The following is a 17,477-nucleotide window of genomic DNA, read 5'->3' as shown; positions in this document are numbered from 1 at the left end:
ACAGCGGTGAAGGCTTTTATTGACCATTGGTCGTCTAACTTTAGATCTTGTATTCTGACTGGGTCTTTGTTCTCATGTTCCTTGTAAAGACTAGAACTCCATCTCAAAGTCAAAAGACACTAAGGAAAAGTGGGAAAGCTGCATCCACAAACAAAACTAGGACACGGTTTGCGACATTTCTGGGTTGATGCAGAGGGGAAACGCTCCTTGCAAAAGGGAAAAGCTTGCGGCTCTAAAAATAAAACCAAATGTTCCCCGACAACAATCGTGTCCCTGTGACTGAGGCAGCAACACGTTCAGCAACTCAGCAGAAGTCCGTTCTTTACTTCTCTAAAATAAGGCTGAGGCTCAACAAACTTGTCACGATCTTCCATGTATGGCCAAACATGACTTCTAATTAATTTAAATATAGTTACAATAGGAGAAACAAAGTGTTGTATGATTAGCAGAACTTTGTCGCATGATGTTTTTATGCATGAACTGTATGTGAATGGCTAAAAAACGCGGGGTATACTCGCCGCGGCAGACCTGTCGAGTGCCAGTGTGACGTCATGGGAGCGCCGGAACTGTTGATACTTGCGCGTGGTGGTCGCGACACTAGTTGCAGTCTTCTCCTGAACAGAGGTGGCGCTAATGAGGAAAGGCTACCAACTTTGCTCTTTCTACGGACTAGAAGAAGAAGAAAAAGGTAAACAATGGCAGAACTGGCAGCAGCATTGACGTCAATGCTTCAATTTGATTGGATGAGCTACTTTGTCAGATCGAGCCTTTCATTCACCATAAAAGAACTCCTCTTAACCCAGTAAGTTTACCAGAGAGACCTGCAGTCACTCTGCGTCCTGGCATCCGGTTGCCCTCGAGCTCGTTCAGGCTTCCCGTTTCCGCTTTGTTGCGCACCGCTGGACGCGCACTCAAAACCCTGGCGCGCCAGCGAGATCTACGTCATTTTGACGTCACACTGGCGCGCACCAGCTCTGCTACGGCGACTGTAAAACGGCCTTTAATCAGGGGTGTAGTGCTGCTGGAACGCACCGGAACAATGCTCCGCCGCCTTTTAAGTCCAAGTGAGGAAACCGAATATTTGCAGTTTGCATAATTAATAGGGCTGTGCAATTAATCAAAATTTAAATCGGGATTATGATTTCGGCTCCCAATGATCACAAAAACTGAATAATTGAGAAAAACAATTATTTAGCTCATTACGTTTTGCAAGTAAACTCTTATTTTCTCGTGTTCTGAATGAAAAAATTAAATTTAGTATTAAGGCAAATTTCAGTTGTATGTATGCGTTTTTTTCTGTTGATTAATTTAACTTTTTCCACTGTTTTTTAAGTTCAATAATTGCAACATCATTCCAGAAGCCAACAAGTAATCGTGTTAAATTATCGTGGTTTCAATATTGACCGAAATAATCCTGATTATATTTTTTTCCATAATCGAGCAGCCCTAATAATAAGTTGTTTTTTTCGTGGTAATTTTTTGAAGTGCTTGAAGATCCAATAATTGTATATCATGCCAGAGAGATAATAAACACAAATGAAATGGTCAAAGTTCTCGTATTGACATTTAAGATGTGTTGATTGATTCACAAAGTCAACTCATGCATTGAGTTAAATGCAAAAAAAAACTAAAACGTTCCACCTTAAAAGTTGGCGGTAGCTTTGGCTCAGCACAGTAATTTTAATTGATTTAGTTTTCTTCTCAGTCTATAGCTAGCTAACTGTTAGCTAGTCAAGGTTACGAGGCAGCAAAGCATCCTTTCATTTGATAGTTACAGCTGACTGATGTGTGGGAACGTGCCACCGTAGGAACAGTGGTTAAATAATCTTCGAAACGAGCCACAATTTAAGCACGCACGTCCACGCATGCACCCGTGTCACCAGTGCGTTCCGGTACCTAAACAAACAGCACTACACCCCTGGGCTTAATGTCCAAACGGTTGTCCCCGCATCATTCACGTATAAGTTACGACTTCTCTGAAAGCCTTGGTTTGAAAGTCTACAAGACTAACGATTTGAAGAACAAATAATTCCTGGATATCGGCTGCATCTACTATGAGGGAGAGTTACGCATTCAAGTTTGTCTGATCAGAAGTTGCTAGTTCGTTATTTTTCACTTGTCAAAACAAAAATCGGAATTATTAAAAGATAAATAGTTTTTTTGTTTTTAAACTGCAGCTACAGCTTATACTATAATATACAGCACCAGATGATTTACATTTGGCTACAGAGAGCTGTCTTCTATACCAGGTTAGCTTTAATATTGCCCTATGTATTAAGTAATAAATGTATTCTCTATTATTATATACCACCTTACACTATATCATACTATATTATGTTCATATGTTATACTGTCTACTACATTCTACACTGTATTGTATTTTTATTATGTTACTATATTAAAACACTAAATTACTACACCATTAATTATATATTATTCTGGTGTACGCTGTTTACATACGTATATACTGGACTTTCTTACGTGTAACTTGGGCTTCAATTGCTCTTATAGAGTTCCTATTTTTAGTTCTATAATTATTCTAGTTGTAAGTATCTCTTATTATTTTTTTACTTCCCTATTTTATCTGTACATATTTCTGTCTTTGTGCTGCCACACCTGAGTTCCCCCGCTTATCTTCTCTTAAATAAGGAAGACTTGGATATTTATATACTTATGCATCGACGTGATAAAGTACTTTGACTTCGATTTAATTTGATCGATTGATTAGACAAAGACTTGCATTTCTTTCTGGTAATTTTTCCGTAAACTGATTGTCCTTCCTAAAAAATAAAAACTGTGAGGGATTTTATCCATAATGTTGCCAGAAAATAGGAATTTTCCTAAAGACAGCAACACCAGCAAAGAGCAACAGTGTTTCTAATGTGCTGCTTTTACTGGGGGGAAACGGTTAGACAGGCAGGAAACCAGTCTCTGAATCAATGTCTGAGTAATATCACAAGAGATTAGAAAAAGCAAAAATAGTAGAAAGCTCCCTGCTCCTCTCACAGGACGGGTTTATGGTTAACATGGCTCCCAGCATGCACTGCAGCCTGGAGAACAGAAAGAAAAACAGGATGAGGGTGGAGGAGGAAGTGACTCTAAAATCCCCGACAGCTCCAGAGACTGGACAACAAGAGGACAGGTGGACAGACAGGACGGACAGCAGAGGGTCGGTCACAGAGGCTGTGATAGGACCAGACCGGGGGTGTGGGGGTGAGGGGGAGTCCCTCCACACAACTCAAGACTTTATCTCAGAAGAAGAGATTGAGGGATTGAAACAGCCCCTTACGCTAGATCTTCATCTTCCTACAACTCTCTATATCTTCCGCTCCTGAATCTGAAAGAAAAAATGGGAATCTGAAAATTTCCTCAATGAACACACGACAAGAAAGAAAAAGAGAGAGGGAAAGAATATATTAAAATGTATGGACATGAGGACAGGCCGAGAAAAGAAAAAAAACATGGCGGAGGATGATGAGAAGGAAGAAAGGAAGGAAGGAAGGAAGGACGGAAGGACAGGCTTATAAGAGACTTACTAAGGGTCTTTCCTCCCTGGGTAGAGGGGATGGCAGGCCCTGTTTTGGCCGTCTGCCGTTTGGCCGGGTCAATACTGACCCTGAGAGGAGAGGAAGAGCAGCAAGACGTCAGAAGGTTAAAGGACACAGGAAGGTTAGGAGACAAAAACACACAAACTGTGAGGAGAGGAGACGAGGAGGAGGAGGAGGAGGAGGAGAAAGAGGGAGGGGACTGAACCTAAAAACGTCCTGAGGAGAAGGGAAATGACAAAAACTTGTTGGTTAGAGTCCCAAAATGTGTGGAAATGTACGGAGGTTCGAAACTGACAAAATGTAGGGATACGTTGTCAGACGAATCGAAAATATAACAAATACATAATATTGTTAGTTGAATAATTAAAAAAAAGGGACTTTGAAAATAAATGTATGAACTTTATACTTTACATTTAAACTTCAATTAGTTGGTTATAAAAACTAGATACCATAAACTTCACGCTTTCAGTTGCTCGTTTTATCACAAATGATTTATCTGTGGATTATTTCTTGATTAATTGGAAAAAAAATATATAGTAATAGTCATTGCAGACTGAATATCTTTGGGTTTTGGACTAAACAAGACTTTGAGGACATCACTTTAGGCTCTGAAAAACTTGGACATTTTTTTTTTCCCCCCCGTTTGATTTTTTTTTTTTTTTTTTTATTCATTTAAAAAAAAAAAAAAAAAAAAAAAAAAAGATCACTTGAGAAAATAACCCACAGAGGAATTGATCATTAAAATGGTTAGCTTAGTTTCAGTCCAGAGCAGTGATTGAACCAGGGTTCATAGAAAAATTAAATTTAAAAATAAAATGAGCAACTGAAAGATAAAGAGTAAAATAAGTTTTAGTTTATGGTATTTAAATAGTATTTAGAGATTTCTATAACCAAGTGATTGAAGAGTAAACGAAAAGTATAAAGCTCATTTTTACACTCCATGTTAATCATGTAACTAACAATATTATTAATCAATGTGTTCAGTTATGTTTTGGACTCGCGTGACAACATTGGACTGCATTTGGTCTTGACTGAAAATGGAGACAAACAGAAAAACAAAACAAGGTTAGGTTATTGAGCGAGATGAGAGGACCGTGGTGATGATGACTCCAGAGCTCTGGATAGTGAAGACGGGCCACCAATCGGCCACCGGAGGGCGCTGCCGAGCCGAGAGACGGCACCCTGGGAGGGCCAAAAAAAAACCTCCTCTGCTGTTCCTGAGAGGCCACAGCTGAGACTGATCATCACACCAGTGGCTGGTTCTGGTGTCTAATCACTCCAAAAGCCCTTTTTTTAGGGATCCGTTTGGCTGGTAAGGTTTTATCCGTAGTGTCCCGGCCTGATAAGAGTCCCACCCTGAGCCCCTATTAGTGGGAGAAACCAACTGAAACTCACCCGACAGAAAACCACCAAAGTATTAAAAGAGGGTTCAAAAGAGAGTCCGAGATTGTATTTGTTTCAGACAATTCTGAAAAGTTGATATTTTGTGTTTTAAAGTATAAAAAATGGATTTGGTTTAGTATATTTAGTATCTATGGTGATTAATTAGCTCTAATAAAGTGATCAGTGGACTATATATGAGGGAAACCACCTCTCTGACACCACCCTGATAGCCAGATTGAAGCTCACACTGGTCTCAAAGTTTGATATTCTTCTTAAAACGATTCACCGAAGACCAGAAATCCAGTTCAGGAACACGCCCCAAAAACAAAACAAAGTTTCAAAAAGGGACAAAATAGTTTACCGACAGATCTTTAAAAAGATATTTACTCTTAGTTTAAGTTCCGATATGCAATGCAAAGCTTAATGAAACACTTAACACCACTGGATAGACCAACCAAAGCCCTACACAAACACGACAATCTAAACAAAGGCTGGACTTATAAAAAGGAAAACACAAATCTGTTGTTTTTTTTTTTTTTTTTAAGCTCTTTATGGCCCAGACATTTCCTCCTCTGTTTGAAAACTGAAAGAAATCTCATCTGACAGCCACGAGAAAAATCTGAGCCAAAGGGAGTTAAAAAAAAAAGAAAAGAAAAGAAAAAAAAAAGGTGAATAAATGCAGCAGAATAAGGTTTAAAAAGGCTCCGTCTACAACGTGCAGTTTCAACGGCAGAGAGATGGAGAGTTCAGTCGATAACAGCAGTCAAACCACAAATCAATGGCAGCTGTACGAAGCCACCCCGGTGCATGCATCAGCGACTGGTTAGTTGCAAGCTGCTGCTTTGTTGTTGTTCCTGTTGGTTAAATCGACTGATTGGTTCAAAGAGTCTGGTCTGCTCCACCAATCAGACGTTAGCCACGCAGACCAACCACAGCCACACTGGCTACATTTACACACTCCCAAACACCAGCTAAAAACCTGATCAACGCACAACTCCAACTGATACAATTATTATTTAGATTTATAAATCACATATTTATGATGTATGTCTTCTTCAATTAGCCGTCAGATGGAAATAAAAAAAAATAATCTAACTAGATCTGACTGTGTTACATCCCTCTTAAAAAGGAATGGTTTTGACATTTTTGGAGAATACACTTACTTATTACTTTCCTTACACAAGTAAGATAAGAAGATTTATACCACTCTTATATTTGTACAGTGAATATATAGGTTAGCTTAGCGTTAGCATAAAGACTGGAAACCAAGGGAACAGCCGGCCTGGCTCTGTTCAAAGGTGACAACATCCACTCCCCAGCTGCTCTATAGCTCACTAAGGATGTTTAACTGTATTAAATTATACATTTCTGTTATTTAGCCTATCCTCATTGATATAAATGGGGTAGACAAAAATAATACAAACACCTGCAGCCTCCAATAGGACCATAAAGTTGCTCTTCAACAGCTAAAAACGGAACATTAGAACCTTCACGAGGGTTGGATTTATTACAGGACTGTCGTATTACACTGCATTAGCTTTAGCTTGGTGTACCTAATAAACTGGCAACTCAGCGTGTCTCCAGGTAAGACAGAAGTCGATTATTTGTTACAGGAAAAAATAAATCCGTTTATGTAGGGATTAAACAAACAAGATATAACATGTTAACTAGTGAGCTTTAGGAGTGCTGGTAGTGTTGCCTTTGGACAGAGCCAGGCTAGCTGTTTACTTCTGCTTCCAGTCTTTATGCTATGCTACGCTAACTGAATGCTGGCTCCAGCTTTATATTTACTTTATATTTATGCAGACGTGAGTGGTATCAATCTCCCTATCTAACTCTTCATCCAAAACATTCCTCAAACTAGTGCTTGACAGACTTGGGTTATTTGTGTAAAATCACCATATTGAATCCATTTCTAAAACGGTGTGCGTGTAAATGTAGCCAGAGTTCTTTTGTCCTGCTAAGCGGCGTGTTAGTTCAGTGCCAGCAGCCCCACGCGTCTGTGGAGTTTCAGAGGAAGTTTTTTTTTTTTTTTTTTTTTTTTAGTGAGTTTTTTTTCGAAAAAGGCAGTACAGGAGTCCTACCTTTTGGTAAACCTGAATGACATGTTTCTACAACAGAATCAGACAAAGAAACAGTGAAAATGGTGGAGGAGGAGTGAGAGGAAGGAGGGAGGGGGTAGAGGGTATGAGGAGTCTGAACGAGTGAACAAAAATGGGGTCATTGGAATCATCAACAGTAAAGGGGATGTTTTTTTTTTTTTTTATTGTTTATCAAATGATTTCAATTCCTCATTTTAGGTCAGTCATTGCAGGAGTGATGTCACTGGCCTGGCTGCCACTTTAAGAACCTTTCAATGCAAAAATGTCTTGCGGATTAATTGGGGGCTGCAATTCTTTATTATTTTCATTGTCTGCTGATTGTTTTCTTGATTAACTGAATTATCCTTTTCAGATTTAATATGTCAGATAATAAAAGAGATGTCCATCACAATGTCCTACAGCCAGTAGCGGAAGAACTACTCTGATCTTTTGCTTAAGTGAAAGTAGAAATACTACAATTTAGAAGTACTCTGTTCCTTGTCCTGCTGTCAAACTCTTACTTAAGTAAAAGTACAAAAGTATTAGCATCAAAGTATACTTAAATACTCTTAATCCTACAGCCTGGACTATATACTGTACCGGTCCTCTGCACATTCTATATATCCTGAACTTTTGCACATCCCTCAACATTCTGGCACATCCTGCACTAATCTATACAACCTATTTCTTCTTAATGTTAAATAGTTATATGTATGTATTATTTGTTTTTGTATTGTATCAAAGCAACTTATGTTTTGCGTTATGTTTTTTTATCATTAATCTAGCGGAGTAAAAAGTACAGTATTTCCCTCTGGATTGTAGTGGAGTAGAAGTATAAAGTGGCAGGAAATGGGTTACTTAATTCTTAAGTACTTCATAATTTTACTACGGTACTTGAGTAAGTGTACTTAGTTACTTTCCACCACTGACTAAAGCCCAAAGTTAAGTCTTCAAATGTTTTGTCCAACCAACAATCCAACACAATAAGATATTCATTATACTGTAACGTAAGAAAAGCAGGCAATACCCATCTGAGAGGCTGGTTTATTTGATTTTTGCCTGACTAAAAACAATTCCTTTCAAAATAGTTTTGACTGGATATAAAATCCAGGTTCTTTTACGAGCTCTGGTTTTCTTGTGATAGGACAGCCCAAATTTTTTGCTCCAGATTTAGACCAAAGAAAACAAACTGATGGTGTTATTTCACCACTGTATATCTTTAATTCTTGAAGTATATATACTGCACGAGAAGATCTTTTAGGACTAGTATGCAAGAAAAGGATCAGCAAACATCTTTAATGAATCACAGGTCCTGGTTATGGTCCAGGAAATGGGCTATAACCAGTTCCTGGACCATAACACAGCTGTAACCATTAACAATATCACAAATTCCATTAAAAAAATAAAAAGCTTGAATTGAGGCTCAGCGTGGTTTCAGTTCTCTGTGGCAGGCGTCCAGGCAGCGACAGATAAACAATTTAGATTTAGGAATAAATGACATCGTACAGGACAGTGAAGCGTTCCTCCGCCATGTAATTAATCATCCTAACTCTACAAGGCACTGTGTTGATTGGCTTCTAATTGGAACGGAGTCACAGGACATTAAACTGAACAGAGCAGAGGGCTGGAGTCTATGCACTTTCTAGTTCAGATTGAATAATTCAGAAGCTGTGAAAATGTGTACGCAAAGGATTCTTTTTAAATTAAATTTGAAATCCGAGTGAACAGAAAGAGAGCTAAACCCCAACCCTTGGTGCCTCGCTGACGAGCGGTGTTTCCTCGCCTACCTGCGGGTGAGTTTGGAGGTGAGCTTGGAGAAAAGGTTGCTGGTTCCACGGCTGCGGGTCTGAGAGAGAGGGGTGGCATCGTGGGAGAGGGTGGGCGAGGCCGGCGGCCCGTTGTACGTGGCCGTGCGGCGGTCCCTCAGCTGGCCGCCGTGGAAGGTGCTGCGGCTGGCGGTGCCGCGCGGGAAGCGCAGGCGGTCCGGTGTGGTGGCGTTGGCGATGCTGTTAATGGACGCCACCGGGTTCCTCTGGCCGCCGGGCGACGCCGCGACACTGCTAAGGCGGAGGAAGAAGACGGGGAGACAGTTAAGATCAGAGTTGGAATCCCCCAAAAAAAAAAAAACAGACCGTAGTTTTTCCACTGCAGACGTGTTCTTCGCTGTACAGGAAGGTCATAATTTGTCTTTTACTCATGTGTCCAGTAAGTGGGATTGACGTTTTAATATGTAGTCTGCAAGATTTCACTCCAAAATAAACAAACCTGTGTTTAAAGTGAAGGTCAAAGGTCGCTGTTAATGCACAGTTTGGTACACAAGCATACAACTGCAATGGAAAAACTGTATCTCATCCGAGTTACATCGCTGTTCCTTCATTATCTCCAAAAATGGCTGAGCGTTGGTTATTCCTACGTGGATTTCTAATGTTGCCATGGGTTTTAAGTAAATGAATCTTGCATGTTAGATGTCAACAGGGTAGTAAATTAAATACAAATGTCTATCACCCAATCACAGTAGCTGGTGGAATCAGACTTTAAATAGACCGTTTTGTTTCTTCTAAAGCCCTTTGGTCACCTGGTTACACTGAAAATAAAGTGGGCTGGGATTGCCTCCACACGGCTCTCACAGACCGTTTCCTAACTCAATCCAGACGCTTTGTCACAGGACGCGGCATCCGATACCAATGCACAATGAACTCACATGCACGCACAGCCGGACCAGCTATCAGTACAAAAAAAACATACATACAGTATACTACATACATAGATATATACATACTGGGTGAATCCAGCTGTACACAAATTGTAGACAAATTGCAGAGTTTGCTTTTGACCAAATGGTGCAGTTCAGCATTGCAAACTCTGCTCCGATAGCCCCAGACTAGAGACTTCTAGGGGCCAGAAACTATGATATGGACGGCGGGGGCGGTGGGACCACTTTAGACTTTAGACCCTGGCTGCTTCATACAAAGGGCTTGGGCATACAAAGTTTTCGGAGTTGCTAAAAAGGTTTATGGGCCCCTGGATTCACAGGACCCAAACATCTTCAAATAAAACGATAAAAGTTAATGAATCCACCAGCTAAAGATTGTAAAGGTGAGAGAATTTGACAGCTGTAACTGTGGTTGTTAATTTCCCACCCTGAACATCAAGCTCCTGACGTGCACAATGAGGGGGGTGAGTTGGGTCCCTGATCAGTTAGTGTCTAAACAACAAGACGATGGGTCTGAGGGACAGCAGGGGAGTGCTGGAGCTCGGCTCATCGTGTCGGGGACACCGACCGGTGGGTGAATGGAGGGGGGGGGGGGGGGTGCGGAATCCAGACAGAGAAAATCAAGGGTCAAAGTTCCCAGCAGAGATGGAGAGGAGAGATCAGGAGCAGAGCTGTGAGAGTTTTGTTATTGCAAATGTCTGCAGCGGAGCCACGCGGTCCTCTAGCTCATGGTTTGCAGAGGGAGATGATGCGAACATGGAAAAATATTATCACACACAGTTTAAGAGCCTGCTGATCAAAGTGTGGCAGCTTGATTCCAGTGTGAGGATATATATTTTTCTCTTCTTGTGCCTCCACTTTTATCAGTGTCTGAAATCAACACCCACCATATTCCAAGTGCAGCCGGGCTCCAATGTCAGAATCCAAGCTTTTAATTACGAAGCTGCCATAAAATTGCTGGTAATACCGCAGCATCACTTCCTGCGCATTATTCACAATAAAACGCATGTTAATGCGAGGACAGCGGTGAGCCTTTACTATGAAACCAGAAGTGTGGACGATGGCATTCGCTGTTAGCGGATGCAGTTTTTGTCACACGGTCGTTCTGAAACATTGCATGGACCAAAGACAAACTCAATAAAAGGAGACTGGTTCAAAGCGAGAACTAATATTACAGTACTAGGATGACAAACTTTACAAAATGGTTTTAAAAGAACTAAGTCATTTAGCAGGTTAGCTTTGGTGTGTAGGGAAGAAAATGAGCCATGCAGATGTTAACAGCTGCAAAAGCAAGTAACGAAGCCGAGTGAAGCCCTTTTCTTTTACACACGGAGGACAACAAGTGCAGCATTGGCTCTGCTCATAGTTTAATCACAGCAGTTCAGTACTGTTGGTAAGTTTGTAGGTAAATTATTCTTCAAAAACTCGTTTATTTTACCTGCTCGTGGCTGATGAGCATACATTTCAGACACTGACAACCGACAACACGTTGCTTTCCTTTCTGTTCTTTGCAGTGAATGGCGTCCGTGGATTAGTTGCGGGGTTACAGAGTGTGAAGTTGGCTGGATGTGTGGATTAGCGAGGGGCCAAACAGGGGCTGAGACATGAGAGGAGACAGACAGGGGGGGGTTTTGGAGGCCCTGCCGTCTTACTTGGGCGAGCAGCAGTCCAGAGCGTAGTGGGAGTGGGGCAGCGTGGCCCAGCCTGCCTGGCAAACGTACAACGGGCCGACGTTTTGATACCTCAGCCGCACCGAACCGGACGAGGCACCGAACGCAGCGGCCGCAAAGCCAGAGGAGGGGCTAGTGGCACAAGCCATCTCAGTCATGCTGCTCATGCCACAATGAAAAAAAAAAACAAGATCCCCACCGAAACCACAAACACACAGGCAGAAATGGAAAAAAAAAAAAAAAAAAAAAAAACACAAGATGATGAGAAAAAGGGAAAGTAAATACAAGAAAGAAATAAGGATCAGAAAGAAAAAGGGATGAAACAAAAAGGGAAATATTTCCTTGGGATCCTGTCTGGAAGGGTTCTTGAGTGGTGAAACACTGCTATTAAGAGTTCAACCAGTATGAGTTTGGAAGGCTGAAGTCGATATTTTTTCCTATATCCATACTTAACAGCCTTGAATTTGACCACATTCGTGTTCATAATGAGGAGTTTTGCATTCTTGTTGGATAGAAAAAGCTCACAATAACCACAAGACCACAATACTGGCACAAAAAAGCACAGCCTGGTATAAAAAAAACAAATATACTGGCTTCCATAACAGGTTCCACAAAAATGTACAGGCTCAATAATCTCATTAGAATCTGTTCTTGATCCATGAAGTCAAAGCTTTTTGTGTTCTTTCTGTGCAGACACAGATTTTTTTGTTTTTCATGATGAAACCAGGTCAAAGACAACAAACACCCCCTCTCACCTGTTCTCCTTGCCGTTGGGGATGACGGAGAGGCGGTCTGTGTTGTTTCGGTCGCTGCAGACGTACGTGTTCCTCCGGGTCATACCTGCCGACGCACTGTTATTCTGTAGAGAAAATGAGATGTGAGGCCATATCAAAATAATAGTCTGTTTCAAGCTATAGGATCCACATGAGTTTCGGCTTATGCAGTTGCAAGTCTATAAATGGTATGAATAGATATGAAAATGGGACAAAGAAATAACAAACACATCATGAGGACTATAAAATACGTACAAAAATCAAATACTTAATAACAGACGGAAATGGTACATGAACCCGAATAAAGTAAGACAGGTTCAAAGAACGACTACAGTTAAATGTTTATATAACTAAAATAAATTTCAAGGGCTGCCCTGGTATCTATTTTTAAAATGTCACTTGCAGTTTGAGGCTTTCTGGATAAGTAATTAATTTGACGGAGCCTTTTAAATAACTTGGGTTACAGACTGAGACGTTTCCCTGATAAACAACAGGATAGAGCAGATGAAGGAGTATTTGTTGAGGTTGGTGAGCGGAGCTGGAACTGATAACGTGACTCACGCTCGGGCCGGTGGTGGCGCCTTTCCGGCGGTCTGGGATGTCGGCCTTGTTGGGGTTGTTGGCGTTGCCCAGCAGAGGGCTGGCAGGCGGAGCCCCGCGGCTCCCCGGGGTGCTGGGTTTACGGAGCTGGACTCCACTTTCCTCCTTAACACTGTTCTCCGCTGTAGTGGTCTGACTCCTCTTTGGATGGGACATCCCTGGAGGGACGTTCTGACCAACTGCAGAGAGACAAACGGAGAGACAGACGTGTGAGGGAGGACTCAAAGATGTTGTTTGCGCTGGTGGCACAAAGACTTCCTGCATGGTTTCAGCGCATTTTCATTTTTGTCTCAAATCATAGTCCTCTCTCCTTGAGCCACTAGCTGCCTGCCCCCTGAACACACCGTGAAAAAGCCCGGTCTCGGGAGACAACACAGGGGCCATAAACATCAAACAAACACTAGGGGCACAGGCTGTGCACCAAAATACAACAAACCACGTTCCAGCCAATCACCAACAAGATGGTTGGGGGAGGGGGTGGGGGTTAGTGTCAGTCAGTTAGTCATGACAGTTACGGATGTTTGGTATTTACTTGGAACGTCAACAGAAGTGACGTCGATGCAGGAACTCAGTGCACCTTTAAACTGACATAATCATTAGTACATTAAAAGTATTTTCAAAAAACAGAGTGATCTAAAGATTATAATATTAATTGTTGAAAAAAATATCTGCCTCTTATTTATGTTTTAATGCAAATGAATGAGCTTTAAGTCATATTTTAGTTCCCCAAAATGGAGCCGTAGGTGGGATGATGTATTTAGTTGATTACAAAAATTTGTAAAATTGATAAAGCAAAAATGGCCAAACAATTAACTGGTTCCAGCTTCATAAATGTGATTATTTGCTGGTTTACTTTGACTCAAACTTAATAATTTGCTTGTCTTGTCTAACCAACTGTCCAAAAGTATTTTACTTGTTGGAATTTGACTTGGACTGGAAAACTATGATGGATATTGTTCACTATTTCTTAACATCTTAAAAGACAGAAAGAATCATTTAATCAAGGGACTAATCAGTCCTTCCAGAAAAACGCGATTATGCGATCGCGTAATTCAATGCATAATTAGCCAAAGTCCGCATATTTATGTGGGGGCCGCATTTTTTCAAATACGGCGCACTTTTGCCACATAAATTGCCCAATAAATTGCCGCATAAATTGCCGATTTCCACGCAAAATATAACCCATAACCCCCGCTTTTTGGTGAAAAAAAAGTCATATCTTAGCAGAAAGTTGAAAAATGTTGCGTTTACTTCACACAAGAGCAGCCATTTTCCCCTGTTGCCATGGGAAAGTTATAAATGACGTAATTACGCGACCATCATCGAAAAGCAGGTTGTTGGGGGAAATCACTTTTTCACCTCTTTTTCATCAAACCGCAGTTTTTGCAAGTTCCCGCAATTTCATTGCATAAATATCCCGCATATTCCACTGCATTTTTTAAGAAAAAGTGCCGCATAATCAAGGATTTTTGCCCGCAACAATCACAAAAAACACATTTTTCTGAAAGGACTGACTAATCGTCTGCTTAATTGATAATAAAAAGAAACATTTGCAGCCCTACATGTGCAGAACTGTAATTGAACATATTGCTATTTTGTGTCAGTAAAAGAACACACAAAAAAAAAAAAACTTAAAAAGCACCATGGTATTCTTTAAAACTACGTGAATAATTTCTGTTAGAGACGGAGCTTAAAAGCTAAAGTGTAGCCATTTAAGCTGCAGCTCTAACGTAGAGGAAAGCAGTACAAACAGAAGTTATTGACAAAGCATTATATCACAGTGGACAGCACTGAGCTAAGGTTAAAGTGCCTTTACTATGTTAAAGGATAATTCCGGCACTATTTCTACACAATTAACAAGGCTCAAAATAGCACCACACTTAAACAGTAGCATAATGAAGGTCCCTACTGTACACAAACTGAAGCATTGAGAACTTTGTGTACAGACAGTTTATAAAGACTGTACCGTTCATGTATACAGGCAGGCGCCATCTTGGATAACAGTCATGACCAGTAACATAGCTCAAACACAGCATTCGTGATTCGACTGCTCATGACATACGCTACTGTCTTTATAAACTATCTTTGTAATAAACTGTCTGTACACTTACAAAGTCCTCAATGCTTCGGTTTACATGTAGGGACCCTCATTATGCTACTGTGGAAGTGTGGTGCTTTTTCTAGCCTTGTTAGTGGTATCAAATAGCAATTTACCCAATGTCCCGAAAGCTAGCGTTAGCAGCTAAACCCCGGTTTGCGGTAGTTTGCTTAAAGCTAGAGACACATTCGATTAGCACGAAAACAGATCCCAGAGAACTGTCGACTCGGTACACGTTATTAACCCCTAGGTTCAATTTGCGGCGGAATTGTCCTTTAACTACATTCATCAGCCTGACAAAGATCTACTGACAGAAACCAACCTTTATAAGGAGGTAAAGGCACTACAGAGTTTGAGTGGTGTGTTGTTATAAAAAGAAAAATACCACAACTGCTAACAGTGTCCAATAAAAAAAAAAAAAAAGGTTTCCAGATTCAGTTTGACTCAATAAAGCCTTTTTAATGTCAGATCTCTTCTTTCCAGACATGTGGCTGAGGAAACAACAGGCTGTGTCCTCCTCACCTTGTTCGCTGTAGCGTCTCTGTTTGTGGTTGGAGGAGACGCTCCTCTGGACTTTGAGGTGTGAGGGCGACTGGCCGTTGAGCTCGCTGTTGGGTCGGGCTTTGGCCAGAGACAGGTTGCTGCTGGACACCGACTCGCTGGGCTCCAGCTGGGAGGACACACCGACACATTGGAGTCAAAACATGCAGTACACGTACATGAGTGTGATTTATAATCAGTGGTGGAATGTAACTAATGACATTTACGTATGAACTGTACTTAGATTGCAGATTTAGATTATTCTACATGATTATGTATTATTATAGATTAAACTACCCAGCAGTATATAAAGTCATTCAAATTAGCCCCACATTTACCAGCGGCAAGACTAAAGTGATGGACACAATAATGCATCAATAACTACAATCCAATAATATAATATGGGTAATGTAATGTACTGCGCTGATACCAGGTGTACTGTACTGATACCAGGTGTACTGTAATGTACTGATACCAGGTGTACTGTAATGTACTGTACTGATACCAGGTGCACTGTAATGTACTGCGCTGTACAGGTTGATGTTTGTACCTCAGAGGCCTTCCTGCCCAGCAGCAGGTAGGTGGCTGTGATCTCGTCATACTTCATCTTGGCCAGAGAGTCCTGGATCTCCTCCAGGTTGTAGCCCATCCCCACCATCACATCTGCACAAAACAAAAACACAAACAAGGGCTCATTTTAATAAATATTACAAACCAGGATTTTAATAAAGAAGAATTTATAGACAATACACAATTGAAAGCTCAAAGGCTTTCGTGAGGAATACGACAGAAAAACTGCTCCCTGATGTTGGAAAAAAACATTTGGTCAAATCACTTTAAAACTCGATAATGACCTTATGCTAAGACCAACCTGATCACTGATTCAGTGTTAATAGCTGTGAATAATAATAATTTCAAAAAAATTGACTCCTGCTGCTATTAATTGAAAAATATTTTTGGGTTTCGGACTGTTGATTGAACTAGATTTCACCTACGAGAAGTACTCATCAATAGTCCCAGCCCATTTCCTAGACCAAACAATTAATCAAAAGAAATTGACAAATGAATCCATGGTGAAATAATTCACTGAGTGTAGGCTTAGTGTGATGTTGGCACTTTTTCCCCCCACTAGTGGCGATGGCTAAACATACTTTAGATTTCTCTTTGTCACTTGATGTATACATGTTTTATGTACCTTAGTCCGTGTTCCTAAATTTCTGTGTGTGTTTTTTTTGTTTAACAATACATCTAAAGTTGAAGTACAAGTGTTATACTTGGATCTTTGTGGACAAGAAAAGAGTAATAAGTATCTACCTGAGGTGTTGTTACTATATGAATTTGGAGTAACGGTTTTGGGATAAAACTCTAAATTCTCTCTAGTTTTAGAAAGAATGTCAATTAATGGTGTTGACTTTCTGCACATGTCAGAGGACAACCAGAGGACAACCTCACTACCCCAGCCACACGCTTTTAAAAAAGGTGATCTCTGCCAACCCATTCCCATTCAGCAGAGCAGTGGGACTTTGCAGGGATTTACAGTTTCTGCTTCATAGGCTGCAATAAAATAACAAGAAATTGCCAACAACATATGGCAGATGATGTAAAATAACCCGTCTGGCATTTTGCAATTGCTAAATCGGTGACTGCATCACATGAACGGTTAATGATGATCACGTTTATATGACGGGGTGTGAAATAATTCAGCTGAGTGAATCACGCAGCAGCAAAGTTCAAGTAATCAGCCCCCAGTGCTTCCTAGTTCTGCCTCGACCAATCAGAAGCAGAAAAAGACGCTGATTGGGGGGTGAGAGAGACAGAGAGAGTGTGTGTGAGTGTGTATATATAAAACACACAAAGCTATGACGTGATGCCTCCCCATCCTCCAGCTTGTAGCATGCCAGCTGAAGTAGAGTGCTGTTTCCTGCTGTAGTTCAGTCAGATCTGCTTGAAACATTTATCTATGTGCGTGTGTGCGTTTGTGTGTGCGCGTGTGTGTACGCTTCATATGAAGGCTTTCATGTCAACACTGCGCAGCCTAATCATTTTTAAAAGACTTTCTCTATGTGAAACA

General features: G+C 40.9%; 1 protein-coding gene across 19 annotated transcripts in view; it reads right to left on the bottom strand.

Moving 5' to 3' along the window:
- The window catches only part of mark3a (MAP/microtubule affinity-regulating kinase 3a), a 62,852-nt gene that overhangs the window by 5,400 nt on the left and 39,975 nt on the right, over positions 1-17,477 (bottom strand). For 5 of the 19 annotated variants that reach the window (XM_028564998.1, XM_028564997.1, XM_028565003.1 and 2 more), the window contains 6 exons: positions 15,957-16,069; positions 15,389-15,536; positions 12,730-12,947; positions 12,151-12,254; positions 8,800-9,072; positions 7,016-7,042 (listed from right to left, as the gene is read on the bottom strand). In XM_028564998.1, the coding sequence (XP_028420799.1) occupies positions 7,016-7,042; positions 8,800-9,072; positions 12,151-12,254; positions 12,730-12,947; positions 15,389-15,536; positions 15,957-16,069 (883 nt within the window). Of the gene's footprint in view, positions 1-3,289; positions 3,338-3,536; positions 3,617-7,015; positions 7,043-8,799; positions 9,073-12,150; positions 12,255-12,729; positions 12,948-15,388; positions 15,537-15,956; positions 16,070-17,477 lie in introns of all 19 variants that reach the window. The other 14 variants (XM_028565002.1, XM_028565008.1, XM_028565004.1 and 11 more) reach the window with 8 other exon arrangements.

Source organism: Perca flavescens, chromosome 20 (genome assembly GCF_004354835.1).
Source record: "Perca flavescens isolate YP-PL-M2 chromosome 20, PFLA_1.0, whole genome shotgun sequence".
NCBI lineage: Eukaryota > Metazoa > Chordata > Actinopteri > Perciformes > Percidae > Perca > Perca flavescens.
The sequence above is the reverse complement of the archived record's forward strand: the minus strand, read 5'-3'. Positions and strand labels throughout refer to the sequence as shown.